Here is a 14,674-nt window from a genome sequence, read left to right as displayed (position 1 = left end):
TGAAGTCTTTTTAAGGGCTATAAAACTAAGTACCTGGTCTTAGGTTGAATTTTATTAGAAACCCTGTCTTCTTTATTAAAGATATGTTTTACCAGCCTTGCTTGGTAAGAAAAATACTTTTTCTTCCCTATCTTACCTTTAAAAAAAGTTATCAATGTAAAATATGACTTTATCAGGTACATTAAAGTTACTTTTTGATTGGAAGCTACTTTCTTTTCCTGTGTTCTATCCAGAATCTCTCAAGAGCGTAATAATAAAAGCAAACCTATATTGTGATTTAAAATAGTTGCTGATATTATTTAATAAGTCTTGTGACTGATTTTAAAGTAAGTTGGGAATTTTGATACTAAAAGTTTCATTAGGATAACTGAGTGTTCTCAATTGGTTCTCATTATTCTGGAATGACTTATATTGCTATCTTTTGTTACCAGGCACAGTGCATTTGTAATACTTCTGTAACCCAGACTTATTTGAAAATGAATGTTAGGGGAAATCAGCTGCAGATACAATTCTAAACAATTGAATTTACATAAATGTGGAATTAAAGGTGTGTGTGTGTGTGTGTGTGTTTAATCAAATTGAACTGTTTTATGGACCTTCATATTATGGGATTTGGTTTGGTTAACTATGGATTAAAAGTTATTTCATTCTGTAATACTGTATTTGATACTACCATTTTGCAGCAACCTATACTCCTGTTTATTTTTTATTTGCTATTTACTATCCTGGGATAATCGTCAAAATTTTACACCTGTGCCAAGACTCCTTAAAGTGGACTGCATTTTAACCCTTGCAAGGGTAAATTTTTTTCCCCTTGGTGCAGCCTTTCTGTACATAATTCAGTAATAAAGAAAACTAAATAAAGTCACAATTTCCTGAAGAAGTAAAAAACAGTAATTTTTAAATTGTCAACTTTATATTAAATATGTGCCTCTGAAGCACGTAGGATGCTTAAACCATTTGTCCTCATAATAATTTCACCCTTTTTGTGTCATTTTAACAAATTATTTAAAACATTTTTAATGTCAAGGTAAACTTACTTCCCATGTAATAGATTCATTTCCGTTTGATTAAGTTTACAGATAGGAACCTTGGGAGTTCACCTGTTAGGAAAAAGAAACAGGGATTGGACCGGTAGAACTAATGATGCCCTATTTAAAAGCTTGAGGGAAAGTGGCAAAATCTATAGATTTTTATTTAGTTCCTTATCAAAAACTTAGACTCTTGCACTAGTTTAAAGCAGTTGGAGGTAAGTAAGAATATGGTTTTTTATTAGTTCTCTCCTACATCTCTCTTAAAAAACTAGCTGGTGGGGCACCTGCGTGGCTCAGTTGGTTAAGCGGCCGACTTCGGCTCAGGTCATGATCTCACGGTCCGTGAGTTTGAGCCCCGCGTTGGGCTCTGTTCTGACAGCTCAGAGCCTGGAGCTTGTTTCAGATTCTGTGTCTCCCTCTCTCTGCCCCTCCCCCGTTCATGCTCTGTCTCTCTCTGTCTCAAAAATAAATAAACGTTAAAAAAAAAAAATTAAAACTAGCTGGGATTGGAAGGCTGGAAACTTGGAGTCATCATAATATCAAGAACATAAATGATTAGTTTGAATAAAATGTATAGATGTTTGGCCAGTGGTAGTAATTAACAGCCTAAGTAATCTAAAGTAAAGTGAAAATTTATTTTTAAGATGAAACACCACTAAATTTGGGGCACCTGAGTGGCTCAGTTTGGTTGAATATCAGTGCAGGTCATGATCCCAGGGTCATGGAATCAAGCCCTGTGTTGGGCTCTGCTCTGGGCATGCAGCTTGCTTAAGATTCTCTTTTTCTCTTCCTCTCTCTCCCCCGTCTCCCTCTCCCCGTGCACACAATCTCTCATCCTGTCTCTAAAAGTTAAAAAAACAAACAAACAAAAAAAAAACCACTAAATTTTAGAAGCCCATAAGGGTAAAATTTTTTACAGTGTTTAGTTGGTTTAGTGGTTTCTTGAAGTAGGCATTTCTAGTATTTGAATTCATTTTAAATTTCATTAGTTGACTATTCAAACGTATACCTAATGGGGCACTATGTTAAGATGCTGTGAATGTTAGAGATAGTTAAAACCCTGTTTCTTGTTCTTGAAAGCGCTTACACGTGCCTTCAGAAAGTGTTAAGATTATAACTGGCCATGGTACTTTTCATGTTTATACATGTCCGCATTTATATATACCTTAATTTGAGAGCCTTTGTCACATTGTAATAACTATTGGTGAAAATAAGTAGGATTTTATTAGCTCTCCATGGCATTTCATGGTAACTATGATTTACAAATGAGGTTTAATTGGTTTTGGTGCATTTGCACCAAATGTTAAAAATTAAAAGAATGTTAACTTTCAAATGTTAAAAGTTAAAAGAATGACAACCTTCATGCTTTTATTATGGTTCAAAATTACATTAAAGATTGCTGTTTCAGGAGTGGTTTTGTAAACCCCTAAAAGCTACAACTGTTAAGGCAATTTTAGTTTTGTCAGTTTTCAACTTCATATGGTTTTTGTCTTTATTATTATAAAACCTGAATTAGAACTTTAAATAGGAACCAAGATTTTTTTTTATTCTACATTCTGCTAATAAATTTTTATTCTCATTTGCTCTTTGTGAGCTACCAGAGGCCAACAAACCAAATCACCAAGGTTAGTATGTGCCTAAAATTAAGTACATCAATAGAAAGGAACCTATACCCCTGTTAGTAATTTTCCAAATTAGTAATTTGGAAGTTGGATTAATTTTTACTTATATTTCTTCTTCCTTTTTCTTTCCTGTATACTTCTAAGGCTGGCATGTCATACAAATTTTTTGGGTTGTGGTCTTTTAGCCTGTACAAATAAATTTGTGCTATATCTAAAGAATTTTTAGCTCTATCCGTAGCACCTAAGTTATCCAAGTGTTTGATTTAATAGCCTCAGCTTGAAAAAAAGTAGGAAGCTACTCCTAAGCAACCAGGATATCAAGCAGCCCACCCACTAAAGCGTTACCCTTGCTGTTGATGTACTTATTTGAGGCAGATACTACCTTGGTCATTTGGTTTGTTGGCCTCTGGTAGCTCACAGAGAGCAAATCAGAATAAAAATTTATTAGCAGAAGGTAAAGGACAATAATAGTATGGTGGAAAATGGAGAAAATAAAAAGATTATCAAGAGAAAATAAAAACTCAAAGCCTAGTAATTTGGGGCCTTTTAGTTTTAATGCAAATACCCATATGAGAAGAATCCTTCAGGTGTTATTAAGAAAAAAAGTTTGATAGCTGTGTACTTGAATTTCTTATGGTTCATGCTTGCTAAAATTTGGATTCCATTTGTATAAGAAGAACATCACTATTTCTCAGATATTTAATCTATATTTTGTAAAATAGATTATCAAAGAAATGGTGTAACTGAATCACAGTATCCTGATTTGTCACACTGTAAGAAGTTAGGATATAAGCCCTTGGTATTACAAATATTGAAATATGTTTGCAGTTTTTATGTTACTCTTAAAAATGATAGTTGATATTTTACAGGGTTGTGTAATGTCTCTAATACAATATGAATATAACTTAAAACCATAGGAAGTTTGTAGTAAATAACAAAAAAAGTAAAACCTTATTCAGGTCTACTGAAGCTAAGAAACTAGAGATAACTATGGAGACCTATAAAACTTTGCAGGCTTCAGATGTTAGCATGATAGTAACTTGAGACTTTGTGTCTTCATGCTACCATTATTTGTGATTTAGAGCCTTAAACTTTAAATTCAGGTTGATGCTTTAAAAATTTTTTTGAAATGTATGGAGCTTATTGCCCCTTGAAATGTATGGAGCTTATTGCCCTAAGTTGAAACTTAGAAAGCAAATAGTAGCAGGTGGTAAGGCAGGCAAAGGACATCAAGGAACAGAGCCATAAGAAAGGTTCCAGGCTGTAATTGGAATACCATAGTAGTCCTAATAGTCAAGTAACAGGTAGAGGCCTAAATATTCTAATAGCTTGTTGAAGCAGTAATGTGAATCTGACAATTACTGGTTGAAAAAAAATGAGTGCCATTGTAATAATCTAAAACTGAATGTTATGTGGCACTGTGTAATGGAACTATTTTGGCTCAGATATGTCCTTAAGCATTTTTATCTTCAACCAACTGTGCAACCTTGTTAGAATGTAAAGAAATCGTAATTGTATATCCGCATTTTAACTAGGGAGGAATAAGTAACTCAAAAGAGGCAGCCACTCTGCTTTACCCAAAGCTAGGCAGTTTCCTAATAGTGTTATTCCATCCTTGAGCAAGTAATTCGGCCAGGAAGTGTGATGCCTTTAGGAATATTTTTGTCAGTGTAAACTGCTACACTGAGTCCTAACTTCTGGCTACCTGAAAAATGTATACTTAAGTAATACTTTATGCCCATTTGACTGTGTTCACGGCATAGTTTTTCATTCATCTTAAAACAGATGTTCAAATTGAATTAGGGCAGTATATTAGAATATCAAGTGTCAGATAATTTTTGTTGTTTGGATAGTAAACCCAAAAGAGTTAAACCACTACCTCAACGTGAGTGGTTCTCGGCTGGGGGTAGTTTCGCATCTGTGTCCCTGGGACATTGATTGTTGTCTGGAGACATTTTGGGTTGTTACAGCTGAGGGTATGGGAGAATGCTATTAGGATCTGGTGTGTATGGGGCGCCTGGGTGGTGCAGTCGGTTAAGCGTCCGACTTCAGCCAGGTCACGATCTCGCGGTCTGTGAGTTCGAGCCCCGCGTCAGGCTCTGGGCTGATGGCTCGGAGCCTGGAGCCTGTTTCCGATTCTGTGTCTCCCTCTCTCTCTGCCCCTCCCCCGTTCATGCTCTGTCTCTCTCTGTCCCAAAAATAAATAAAAAACGTTGAAAAAAAAATTTAAAAAAAAAAAAAGGATCTGGTGTGTAAGAGGTCGGAGATGCTATTAAACATCCTGTGATGCCCACCACAGACCCCTGCAACAAAGAATATCCAGCCCTAAATGTCAGCGTTGCTGTTGATTAACCCTGCCTAGTTAAAAACTGAGTAAGACTCTTCTTCAATGGCTGGCATTTGCCCTGTTGTAATCCAAAACTTTGGACATAATTCTAGGCTTAAATCCTCTCTACGACTTGAAACTAATACTGCATACATTTGGAAGGACCTGATAATTGAAAGAATAAAATGTTTTATATAAATACATAGTTTAGTTTAAACACTTAGTTTAAAGCACTAATTTATACATAACTGAAGGTTATAGAGAAAAAAAACAAGCTCTTTGGATAGTGTTTTACTTCATGTTTGATAATCATGTTCGTTGTGTTGTCAGACTACAGAAGAGTGACAGTATATAAAAATATTAAAAGTTATGCCTTTCAATGACTAAATTTAAGGTGAGCTGTTTTATTTTTAAGGTTGGGTTTTTTGTTTTGGGTTTGGGGTTTTGTTGTGTGTGGGATTTTTAATGTTTATTTTTGAGGTGGGGGGAGGGACAGAGAGAGAAGGAGTCAGGATCTGAAGTGGGCTCTGTGCCAACAGGAGAGAGCCTGATGTGGGGCTTGAACTCACAAGCCATAAGAGCATAATCTGAGTCAAAGTCAGGTGCTTAACTGACTGAGCCACTCAGGTGCCCCTGTTTGTGTTTTGTTGTTTGTTTTTAAGTATACTTCATGACCAATATGGGGCTTGAACTCAAAACTCTGAGATAGAGAGTTGCATGCTCTACCAACGGAGCCTGCCAGGAGCCCCAGGGTTTTGTGTGGTTTGTTTTTGTTTACTTTATATTTATGTGGGAGCTTTTGGTAACTTTGACTCTTTGTCATTACATTAACAAGATACACCCCAGGTTTTTGAGGTTTATTCACATTTAAATATTTTGCATATTTAAATTGAGGAAGTAATAGGTTTTTTGTGTGTTTTTCTTGATTTTTTTTTCACCTTTGCTATTTGCTGAAATAAAGGCCTGTATTTTTTTTCTACTTGCCTCTTCCTTTTCTTGTGTTGTAATAGCACAGGCAACTACTCCTGTGAAGTAAAGTAGCAGCATTTTGCCTGAGCATGTTCAGACAAAATTTTCTCCACCATGAAACTAAATGGCTGCCTGGCAGTCAGCCTTGAAGGTTACTGATTGTGGGTTTTTTTTTCTTCTTTTCTGTTTGTAATTGAGTTGCATAAATACAAATATATAATGTTAATCTAAGAATTTTAATCACACTTCAAAGCTGTTATATTAATGATTGCAAATAAAAGTTTTCCAATTTCATATGTACCAGGAGCCTTCGTTAGTTTTCTGTCAGTTGGTTATCTTCTCTTATTACCATGAGGAATAGGTAATTTCCTTTTTTATTTAATGGTCTTGTTTTTAGAAAGTTTTAGAACATTAAGTTTGAGACATCCTTATAAATCTTAGCACTTCTTGAGGAGCTCATAACCCCAGGTTTATAGAGAAAGTTTAATAATAAACCATCTTGGGACAGGATTCCTACTGCAGTTAAGCCATGAAGGATCTTGAAAATTCTTTGTTTTAGAACAGGAGCTCTAATTATGTTAACTAACAATTGGTAATGTTGCCAAAGTAATTATAGATTATATGAATACCTTGCTCAGTTTTGCCTTATACAAAAGTCAATACTTTTTTTTTTTTTATATATATATTGAATGAAATTTTAAGCTAGGGAATCTTTCTTTGGCTGTGTACATGTATGTGAATGTATATTATAATTTGGTAAGAGTTTATGTAAGGGAGTATAAACATTTCTTACCATCAGGGAAAATGAAAACTATCAAAAACATTTTTGTTTATATCTTATTAAATTTCTTTAAGCTACTGGTTTCTATCATGTATTTGTTCGTTAGTATTGGGTTTGTTAATTGTTCCTAATTCTCACTTAAGATTGTTGTAGCTAAACATAAAGTGAATGTGTAATACAACTTTTCTTTTTTTAAGGGTGAAGTTGAACAAATCGCTATGATGAAGCCAAAAGGCCAGACTGAACATGATGAGGGTATGCTTGAATATTTAGAAGATATAATTGGTTGCGGACGGCTAAATGAGCCTATTAAAGTCTTGTGTCGGAGAGTTGAAATATTAAATGAACATCGAGGAGAGAAGGTGAATCTTCTATAGATTGTTGTTGTAAATCAGACTGTTTTGTTTATTGAACAAATTCTACTGAGTCAAATACTAAGTTTATAATCATATTTATTGAAAAAATCTTTACTGTTTTAGATTGAATTTTATATTTCTTATTTACCTTTAATTGAGCAGTGTTTTATTAATATGGTAGATATTTTTGCCTCATGTTGGTATATTTGAAATTCAGGTATATACATGTGTAATATATTTGAATAATCCATACACTTTAAATTTTTGTAGTTAAACAGAGTTAAGCTGGTAGAAAAGGAAAAGGATGCCTTAGAAGGAGAGAAAAACATAGCCATTAAATTTCTTACCTTGGAAAATGAAATATTTAGAAAAAAGAATCATGTCTGTCAATATTACATGTAAGTACATTAATTTATCAATTTTTATTAGTTTCTGACATTAAGTAAGCCCTTTTATCTATATTACAGAAAAATAAAGACTAAAGTAGAAAAAAACTAAAAATTGTTTTGTAATGAATATGTTAAATTAATTTTTTACCATAGTACTAAATGGTAATTGGTTTAATTTTTAATTGTTTTAATTTTTATAATTTTAATTCCAGTATAATTAACATGCCATTATATTGGCTTCAGGTGTACACTGTAGTGATTCAACAATTTTATACTCGATTGAACAATTTTATACCCTGTACTCATCATGATCAGTATACTTTTAATCCTCTTCACCTCTTTCATCTTCCACCCACCTCCCCTTTGGGTAACCATCAGTCCTCTTTAGTTAAGAATGTCTTTTTTGGTTTATCTTTTTTTTCTGTGTTTGCTTCTTAAATTCCACATATGCATGAAATCATATGATAGTTGTCTTTCCCTGACTTATTTCATTTAATGTTATATTCTCTAGATCCATCCATGTTATTATAAATGGCAAGATTTCATTCTTTTGTGGCTAATACTCTGTGTGTGTGTGTGTGTGTGTGTGTGTGTGTGTGTGTGTATCTATCACATCTTTTCTATCCATTCATCTATTGATGGACACTTGGGCTGCTTCCATAGTTTGACACTTGTAAATAACGCTGCAATAAACATAGGAGTGCATATATCATTTCAAATTGGTGTTTTCAGATACTTTGGGTAAATTGCAGTAGTGGAATTACTGGGTCATATGGTAATTCTAGTTTTCAATTTTTTGAGGAATCTACATACTGTTTTCCACAGGGGCTGCACCAGTTTGCATTCCTACCAATAATGCATGAGTGTTCCTTTTTACCCCACATCTATGCCAACATTGTTATTTCTTGTGGTTTTGATTTTCATTCCCCTCATGATGAATGATGTTAAACATCTTTTCACGTGTCTTTTGGTGATCTGGATGTCGTCATTTGAGAAATATCTGTAATGTCTATTTGGTTTTTTAGTGTTGATTGGTAGAAGTACTTGCATAAGTTCTTTATTTGGATACTAACCCTTGATCAGATATGTCATTCACAAATATCTTCTCATATTCAGTAGGTTCTCTTTTAGTTTTGTTGATTGTTTCATTTTTTGTGAGGAAGCTTTTTATGTCTTCGCAATAATTTAATTCTGTTTTTGCTTCCCTCCCCTCAGGAGACATACCTAGAAAAATGTTGCTACTGCCAAAGTCATAAAAATTACTGCCTGTGCTCTCATCTAGAACTTCTGTGGTTTTAGGTCTTTAATCCACTTTGAGTTTGTTTTTGTGTATGGTATAAGACAGTGATCCAGTTTCATTCTTCTGCATATAGCTGTCCAGTTTTTCCAATACCATTTGTTGATACTGTCTTTTTCCCATTGCATGTTTTTCCCTACTTTGCCAGAGATTAATTGACCATATAAGCAGGCATTTATATCTGGGCTCTCTGTTCTGTTCCATTGATGGATATGGCTGTTTTTGTGCCAGTACCATACTGATTTGATTGCTACAGCTCTGTAATATGTCTTGAAATCTGGGATTGTGATACCTCCCGTTTTGTTCTTTTTCAAGATTGCATTGGCTATTCGGAGTCTTTTGTGGTTCCATACAAATTTTAGGGAGTATTCTGCTCTGAAAAATGCTGTGGGTGTTTTGATAGGAATTGCATTAAATCTATAGATTGTTTTCGGTATTATGGACATTTTAACAGTATTTGCTTCCAGTCCATGGGCATGGGATATCTTTCCATTTGTTTGTGTCATCTTCAGTTTTTTAGTTTTATAGTTTTCAGAGTACAGGTCTTTCACTTCCTGGATAGTTTAATTCCAGGTATTTTAGTTTGTGGTGCAGTTGTAAATGAGATTATTTTTTTTAGTTTCTCTTTCTGCTGCTTCATTATTAGTGCATAGAAATGCAATGGATTTCTGTATATTGATTTTGATCTTATGATCTTAATGAATTCTTTTATCATGTCTAGTAGTTTCTTGTTTAGAGTCTGTTAAGGTTTCCATATATAATATGTCATCTGCAGATAGTGAAAATTATACTTCTTCCTTACCAATTTGGATGCCTTTTACTTCTTTTTCTTGTCTGATTGCTATGACTAGGACTTCCAGTACTATGTTGAATAAAAGTGGTGAGAGTGGACATGCTGAACTTAGGAGAAAAGCCCTCCAGGTTTCCCCACTAAGATGTTTGCTGTGGGTTTTTCATATAAGTCCTTTATTATGTTGAGTCTTGTTCCTTGTAGACCTACTTTCTTGAGGATTTTTATCATGAATGGATGTTGTACTTTGTCACGTGCTTTTTTTGCATCTGTTGAAATGATCATGTGGTTTTTATCCTTTTTCTTATTCATGTAATGTATTGTGTTGATTGATTTGCAAATGTTAAACCACCCTTGCATCATGGGAATAAATCCTACTTGATCATAGTGAATGACTTTTTAAAATATATTGTTGGATTTGGTTTGCTTAATATTATGTTGTACGTTTTTGCACCTATGTTCATCAGAGATCTTAGCCTGTAGTTCTTTGTAGTGTCTTTACCTGGTTTTAGTATCAGGGTAATGCTGGTCTCATACATAGAATGTATTTGGAATCTTTCCTTCCTCTTCTGTTTTTGGAATAGTTTGAGAAGAATAAGTATTAACTCTCCTTTTAAGTGTTTGGTAGAATTCACCTATGAAACTGGTCCTGGACTTTCATTTGTGGGAGTTTTTTGATTACTGATTCAATTTCATGGCTGATAATCAGTCTGCTTCAAATTTCCTAATTCTTCATACTTCAGTTTTAGGAGATTATGTTTCTAGGAATTTATCTATGCTAGGTTGTTCAATTTGTTGGCATATAATTTTTTTCATAACATTGTCTTAATAATCCTTTGTATGGTGTCGGTTATTTCTCTTTCATTTCTGATTATGTTTGAATCCTCTCTCTCTCTGATAATTCTCACTAAAGGCTTATCAATTTCATTGATCTTTTCAAAGAACCAGCTCCTGATTTCATTGATCTGTTTGTTTTTACATTGATCTATTTTGTTTTCACCCTAATCTTGATCATTTCCTTCTACTGATTTTGATTTTGTTCTTTTCTAGCTCTTTTAAGTGTAAGGTTACATTGTTTATTTGAGATTGGTTTTGCTTCTTGAGCTGGGTCTGTATTGCTCTAAACTTTCCTCTTAGAACTGCTTTTGCTGCATCCCAAAGATTTTGAAAACACTGTGTTTTCATTTGTCTTCATGTATTTTTTTTTTTTTTAATTCTCTCTGATTTCTTGGTCAACCCCATTCATTGTTTAATGAATGCTATTTAACTTCCATGTGTTTGTGTTCTTTCCACATTTTTTCTTGTGGTTGGTTTCTGTTTCATAGTGCTGTGGTCAGAAAAGATGCATGGTCTGACTTGTATCTTTTTTAACTTATTGAGGATTGTTTTGTGACCTAAAATGTGATGTGTTCTGGAGAATGATCTGTGTGCACTTGAAAAGTGTTTTCTGCTATTTTAGGATGGAATGTTAGGAATACATCTGTTAGATCCATCTGGTCCAATGTATCTTTTGAAGCCACTGTTTCCTTGTGGATTTTTGTACATCAATGGATAGATGTAAGTGGGGTGTTAAAAATCTACTGTTGTTGTATTACCATTATTACTTCCTTTATGTTTGTTAACAGTTGCTTTATGTATTTGGGTGCTTGCTGTTGGATGCATAAATATTTCCAATTGTTTTTATCTTCTCCTTGGATTGTTCCCTTCAGTAGGATTATATAGTGTCCTTTGTCTCTTGTTACAGTCTTTGTTTTAAAGTCTATTTTGTTTGATACAAGTATTGCTACGCTTTCTTTTCACTTCATTTGAATGATAATTGCTTTTCTATCCCTTCAGGTTCAATCTGCATCTTTAGGTTTGAAATGAGTCTCTTGTAGCAGCATCTAGATGGTCTTGCTTTTTTATCCATTCTGTCTCCCTATGTCTCCCCTATGGGAGCCTGCAGTCCATTTACATTCAAAGTACTTATTGACAGATATGTACTTGTTGCCATTTTATTACTTGTTTTATGGTTTTTTCTGTAGTTCTTTTCTATTCTTGCTCTTCTCAAGAAAGCTTGCCAGCTTTCGTTAGTAATATACTTGGATTCCTTTCTCGCACATTAAGTTAATGGTCACATCAGTGCACCCATTCTTTACTCCTTTCCTGCCACATTTTGGGTATATGGTGCCATACTTTACATCCTTTTATTTTGTGAATGCTTTGACTGGTTTTCATAGATATACTTAATTTCCTGCTTTTGTACTTCATACTTTTCTTACTGACATTTCTTGTCAGGCTGGTTTAGTGGTCATGAATTCCTTTAATCAAGTTTGAGAAACTATCCTTCTGTTCTAAACGATAGCCTTGCTGGATAGAGTTTTCTTGGCTGCAGGTTTTTTCCGTCAGCATTTTTTTAGTATATCATGCCACTCCATTCTGGCCTGCAGTTTCTGCTGAAAAATCTGCTAATAGCTTTATGGGGTTTCCATTTTATGTAACTTTTCTCTTTTTAAAAGATTTTAAAAGTCTTTATCACTACTTTTTGCTATTTTAATTACTATCTGTCTTGGTGGGGATACCCTTGGGTTTATTTTTGAGGGGCTCTCTGTGCTTCCTTGATCTAGATTTCTGTTTCCCCAAGTTTGGGGGAGTTTTCACTATTCTTCCAGTACAATTTCTGCCCCCTTTTCTGTCTCTTCTCCTGAGACCCCTATGATGTGAATGTTATTTCATTTGATGCTGTTACTGAGTTCCCTAAGTCTCTTCATTTACTATTTTTTTCTGCTTTTCAGTTTGATTGTTTTCCATTACTCTGTCTTCCAGGTCAGTGATCCTTCTGCTTCCTCTATTCTACTATATATTCTCTTTAGTGCATTTTTAGTTTCAGTTGTTGAGCTCTTCATCTCTGATTGGTGCTTTTTTAGGTTTTCTGTCTCTTTGTATTGAGGGTCTCAGTGAGATTCTCCCCTCTTTTCCTCAAGTCCAGTTAGGATCTTTGTGAGCATTACTTTAAATTATCAGGTATATTGCTTCTCTCGGTTTTGTTTAGCTCTCTTGTGATTTTGTCCTGTCCTTTCATTTGGGACCTATTTCTGTGTCACCTCATTTTGTCCAACTCTCTAGGTTTTCCTGTGTGTTAGGATAGTCAGCTACGTCTTCTGCTCTTGGAAGTAGTGGCTTTATGAAGAAAAGGTCCTATAGTGTCCTGCAATGCAATGTCCCCTGTTCACCAGAACTTGGCACTTCAGGGGTGTCTCATATGTGTTGCATGTAACCCCACTGTGGGTCTGAGCTGCATGTGCCTTCAATCCAGTCATGTGCAATGGCTCACTCTGCCTGTTGGGCAAGGTTTGTTCCCTGTGTTGTTAGTGGGCCAGTCTGGGGCCACTTGAGTCAGACAGGCATTTGCCAGAGATGCAGTAGCACCAAACTGCAGGACACTTTCCCCGTTGTCCCTTGAGAAGTTTTCATTGGTGGGTAGGGCCTGCAGCCAGACCAAATGACTGCTCCCAGCCCACTGCTGAGGCTCAAGTCAAACTGGTATGTGTGGTTACCTTCCCCTCTCCTCAGGACAGGTGGCACTTTGGTGTGGTGCTGGCTTCTGTCTGTGCTCCTTGCACATTGCCAGGCTTGTGGCACCACTTTGGATAGGCTTTGGCCAATGGCATGCTGGAGGGGGCAGGACTGGAGGAGAATTGGGGTGGGGGTGGGGGTTGAGGAAGCTCTTCGCAAGATAGATGGAGAGTATTGGCACTGCACTGGTTCCCGAAGGTGTCTCTGTATCTAGGCTGGGAGATAGGGGAGAAAATGGTACCTGCCAGCTCTCTTGTTTCTCCTTAATATATCTGCCCTCCGGCACATGCTCTGAGATTAGTAAATAAATTTCTTTCACATATACTTCAGTCTTTCAAACTGTTGATTCTATGCTCTATCTCCATGGGACTTTTTGTTGTGCTGTCTCTTTAAGGGTCACAGTCTCTGTTTCCTTTCAACCTCCCATCTGATTTTTCCAGGTGTGACATCCCACTGATTGTAAGAACTCTCAAAATTAGTCCCCTCTAGTTTTTAAAGCCAAATGGGGAGTTGTCTTCCCCATGCCTGGGATTCTTGTAGTGAGGGTCTGTTTTTCTCCCTTTTTCATGCTCATAGCATTCCTGCCTCCGAAGAACAGTTCCAATGGGTCCCTTTAGCCCCAACCACCTTCTCCACCCTTCCCACCCTCTTTAATGTGGCCTCTTCTGTACATGTAGCTGTGGAGAATGTTCTGCCAGTCTTCCTCATTTTCTGGGTTTACACTGATAAGGGTGTTAATCTAGTTGTAGCCTTGGGACAAGGAGAACTTAAGATCATCCTACCTGCCACCTTTCCCTGAAGTCCCCAAAGTTGACTTTTAAGTATTCTACTTTAAGTTGGGAGGTGGGTTCACAAGTGTTTATTAATGTACTTAATAGTTCTACACATACATTCTTTATTATGCATGTAATAGCCGATCTAATTTTGTTTGTATGGAACCAATTTTGTTCCTAATTCTAGCTTTGACCCTGAATTAGGTCTGTACTGCAGTACCCCCTGTGCCTCACCCTGTAGCCCTAGGTAATTAATTGTAAATTGGTTGTAGTTAAGAATACTGTAGAAACCACTAATTTTACTAAGTTATTACACAATTTTAGAAATGGCATTTTAGGATCTCTGATTTTTATTTTCCTTTTTCTAGTTATGATCTGCAGAAACGAATTGCTGAAATGGAATCTCAAAAGGAAAAAATTCATGAAGATACCAAAGAAATTAATGAGAAGAGCAATATACTGTCAAATGAAATGAAAGCTAAGAATAAAGCTGTAAAAGATGTAGAAAAGTAATAATCTTTTGGAAAGTACTAAAGTGTTTAGGTTGTTGTTTTTACGTGTGTGTATTTTATATATATATATATATATAAACTTTATGCCAGCACATAAATGTAATGCCAACTGTAATTTGCCAACTTATAAAATGGTCTCCTTTTTCAGAAGAAGAATAAAAAACCTAATTGCCCTGCATCCAGTTGATCATCACAAATTCAGTGCCCAACACCGGTCCTAAATTAACAGAAGATGCTGCCTCCTAGTGGCAGAACACAATAATACACGGC

The 14,674-nt window shown here is 35.4% G+C and overlaps 1 protein-coding gene across 1 annotated transcript in view; it reads left to right on the top strand.

Moving 5' to 3' along the window:
- The window catches only part of SMC4 (structural maintenance of chromosomes 4), a 46,477-nt gene that overhangs the window by 5,578 nt on the left and 26,225 nt on the right, over positions 1-14,674 (top strand). Inside the window, exons 6-8 of the mRNA XM_060639094.3 lie at positions 6,930-7,094; positions 7,359-7,486; positions 14,261-14,401. Coding sequence (XP_060495077.2) covers positions 6,930-7,094; positions 7,359-7,486; positions 14,261-14,401 — 434 coding nt within the window. The remainder of the gene's footprint in view (positions 1-6,929; positions 7,095-7,358; positions 7,487-14,260; positions 14,402-14,674) is intronic.

Source organism: Panthera onca, chromosome C2 (genome assembly GCF_046562875.1).
Source record: "Panthera onca isolate mPanOnc1 chromosome C2, mPanOnc1 haplotype 2, whole genome shotgun sequence".
Classification (NCBI taxonomy): domain Eukaryota; kingdom Metazoa; phylum Chordata; class Mammalia; order Carnivora; family Felidae; genus Panthera; species Panthera onca.
The sequence above is the reverse complement of the archived record's forward strand: the minus strand, read 5'-3'. Positions and strand labels throughout refer to the sequence as shown.